We start from the raw sequence: 3,224 nt of genomic DNA on the forward strand, positions 1-3,224 counted from the left end.
GACAGGATATAGGGAGACAGACACAGTCAAAATCATATTTACATTTAAATAGTTAAAAAAGCAGCAGGCTCACCACAACCTTGTTGCATTGGTAATATTCCATTGTGTAAACGTCATACTCTAATTTGGGAGAGTTTGAAAATGGAAAATATACTAACTGGTCCCACATGAATGGTTAAATTTCTTCCATACACACAGAAAAAATTAAAAATACCATATACAAAGTTAAACATTCTGTATCTTATATACATTATGTAACTCAGAAGGGGGGAAAAGCAACAAGCCATCTACTATAGCAAAATTAGTAATAGAAAGATATCTGAGGTGAGATTGCTCTATGAGTAAAAACAATGGCTACTGTTTATTCATGCAACAAAAAATCTAATGTATGATTACACATGGTGAGAAATAACTTAAAAAGATTAAAATTTACTTGAATATTATAAAGTGAATAAACTGTTTGGCACTAATGAAAAATTCCCTGGTATGTTAAAGATTGCGTTACATAGAGGGAGGATTCTTCACTATCATCACAGAATATGCAACATACCGGTTCTCTGAGATATATAAGCTGCAATTCCAACATTGTTTCCTTGTACAGCTCGTATGGTGAACTCGTATTCAGTGTTGGGTTGCAAACCTCGAATTCGAGTGAATTTCTCTCGGATTCCAGAACCGGTTCCCGTTGCTGTTAAACTAATGGGTGAAACTCGAACCTGAAAAAATTAGGGGTAGTAGTAATAACAACTAACGCCAGAAATAGTGAAAAAAAACTATTTTTTAAAATCAAGTAAAAAAGATTTTGCAATATTTCTACAGTGGTACTTTCCCTGTTTGGGGACTACAGATAATCGAAATTCGAAATCGATTCGGGGAAGGCTGATGTATTTATCTGCTTTTCTTAATACCCAAGTCTAAAACGACAAACTATAAACCATAACTTACGGTGTAACTTTCCGCTTTCGGTACAACGTCCCAAGTCAGCCATACTGACGTATGGGTAACCGAGTTAGGGGTAACTACAACATTCACGGGGGCGGCAAGGGGTGGTCGATCTGCGGTAAAATAGGATTTTTAGAAACATTGAGCTAATTTCATACGCTCGTCTGTCGAATTCGATGGTTGACTTAATCTTTCTCAACATTTTTCTTTAAAAAAAAGCTTCCTAGTTGTTTTAACTCACGTAAATTTAGTTACTATACGATATTGCACGCTCCCACTTACGTATTCCTTGTGTAAACGCTTCTGATATCAATAAAACCCAAACTAAAGCCGACAAAACACGGTCCATGGTACATACAACTACAACATACAAACGAGCTACAAATTTCTTAATACGATTGTCGTCTGATTGGTGAACGTACAAAACACGTCATGGACGCCTCGGGATACGGCGAGAAACAAGTATGATGACGTCATGCGAAGACGAATTTCCAGACTCCGCCAAACTGGCTTGTGCAATCGCAATTATGGTTCGTTGTTATATATAGTAACGTGGGGGTAGATGGGACATCGTTTCATTAATTTTTCTCGTCCTATTTGACAGTAAATTAAAAATATTCATAGAATTATAAAACTGTATCCTCTTATACACCGTTGTTATTTGTTTAAAACACAATCAAGATATTTTGGTGTTATGTGCCAAAGGTGTCCCGTCTTACTCTACAATACTATATGTTTATTTGGTAGTTCTACATAAAATGTGGATTAGATTTCGGACACGCAAACAATAAATGTACCATGACTTGTAATCGGCAAATATAGCTTCTAAATAACGTTCATACACAGTATTTTAAGTAACGTTGACAAAAAAACTAAACTCATTTTTTTTCTTGACCGAGGTTACCAGACAATTATAAGAACAGAATTTATTTAAATCATGTTGTTAGTAACTGGTTCAACGTGAAAAAGTGCTCCCTTGCGACACCATACGGAAAGATAATACTGGGCGCAAAACGGAGGAATGGCAGGCAATACGACAATGTACAAACATTCTGTTCAATTGCAACAATAAGTTGATAGGAAAGTGTGGTACCAATTATTTGTGTAAATACTACAATAAAGAAGGGAGCAGTAAAACGGGTAAAAAAGTAAAGCACTTGTACTAAAAAATTTGATTTGGCAAAAATAAAAACATGATCAAATTTATGAAGACAGCACACTGTTCTAAAAAAACAATACTTACGTTGAGGTTAGCGTACAACGTTCAGTAAATAGTGGGAGGGAGATTAAGAATGTATTTATACTGCATGCATTATTACTGCAAGTGTGTATGGTTGGTGGTAACAATGCATATAAGTGAAAAATGATGAAATAAAAAAAAAACTTTGTACAAAAAGTAGTTTGTTGTATATGATCAGGATGTTTGGTCTATTTTAAAATTGCAACTTTGGAGGTGTAACTTTACTGATCTAGGGTTAAATTAGGGGGTTCTTCAGTGGCAAGTGGGGCCTGTACAGAGTCGATCAACGAAGTTTCAACCGATTCAATAATTTCGGTAGTTTCACCCTGACTGGGGTGGCTGAGGTATCCACCTGCAATATTGCCAGCATAGGTCCTTGTGACCATTGCAGTCTGTGGTGTGGCTTCGGCACCACCGGCAGGATTTGGCGGCGGTTGCCGCTTGGCATTAGCTGGCACGATATGGCAGAACTCCCCCCTTTCCTCGCCCCTTACCCACCATAAGGGCGCGCTCGCAAAGCACTCCTGGTGGTCGCAATACAGTATATGATCGCTATGAACATGATGATGTTCGTATCCATGTTCGCTTACTTCCTTGCATTCACAGTACGGGGGATTTCCCTCGTTCAAACCAGAATACTCGTCGTTGGGTGTGGCACCATTGCTAAAGAAATATTAAAGGTTTGTTTAACTTTTTACTACATATTATTTGTTTTGTAAGAAAACTAGTGAACAATTTAAAATCCACTGAATCATTTAAAAAAAACCTAACAATTTAAAAAAATGAAAAAAACAAAAATAGTTTTAGCTTATATGTATAAAAAAAGAGATTAATTATAAAATTAAACACTTTACACATCTGATTGGCTTACTTCTATTTAATACAAGAATGCAAATAAACAAATGGGTACAACACATGTTTAGTAATTATTATTGTATTCTATAACCTATACAATTTATTGACAAGGCCTTTAGGACAGTAGCCTTGTGTCCACTATTAAGACAGTGGAAAACTTAAACTATCGACTTGATAAATGCGCGTC

The 3,224-nt window shown here is 36.1% G+C and overlaps 1 protein-coding gene across 1 annotated transcript in view; it reads right to left on the reverse strand.

Annotated features, from left to right (window-relative positions):
• Nucleotides 1-1,853: 1,853 nt before the first annotated feature.
• LOC100175836 (cell adhesion molecule-related/down-regulated by oncogenes-like) overlaps nt 1,854-3,224 on the reverse strand; it is a 7,267-nt gene continuing 5,896 nt past the window's right edge. The window contains exon 8 of the mRNA XM_002123127.5: nt 1,854-2,845. Within this exon, the coding sequence (XP_002123163.2) occupies nt 2,404-2,845 (442 nt within the window). The 3' untranslated portion in view covers nt 1,854-2,403. The remainder of the gene's footprint in view (nt 2,846-3,224) is intronic.

The sequence above is a fragment of the Ciona intestinalis genome, unplaced genomic scaffold, assembly GCF_000224145.3.
Source record: "Ciona intestinalis unplaced genomic scaffold, KH HT000148.2, whole genome shotgun sequence".
In the NCBI taxonomy this organism is placed as follows: Eukaryota; Metazoa; Chordata; class Ascidiacea; order Phlebobranchia; family Cionidae; genus Ciona; species Ciona intestinalis.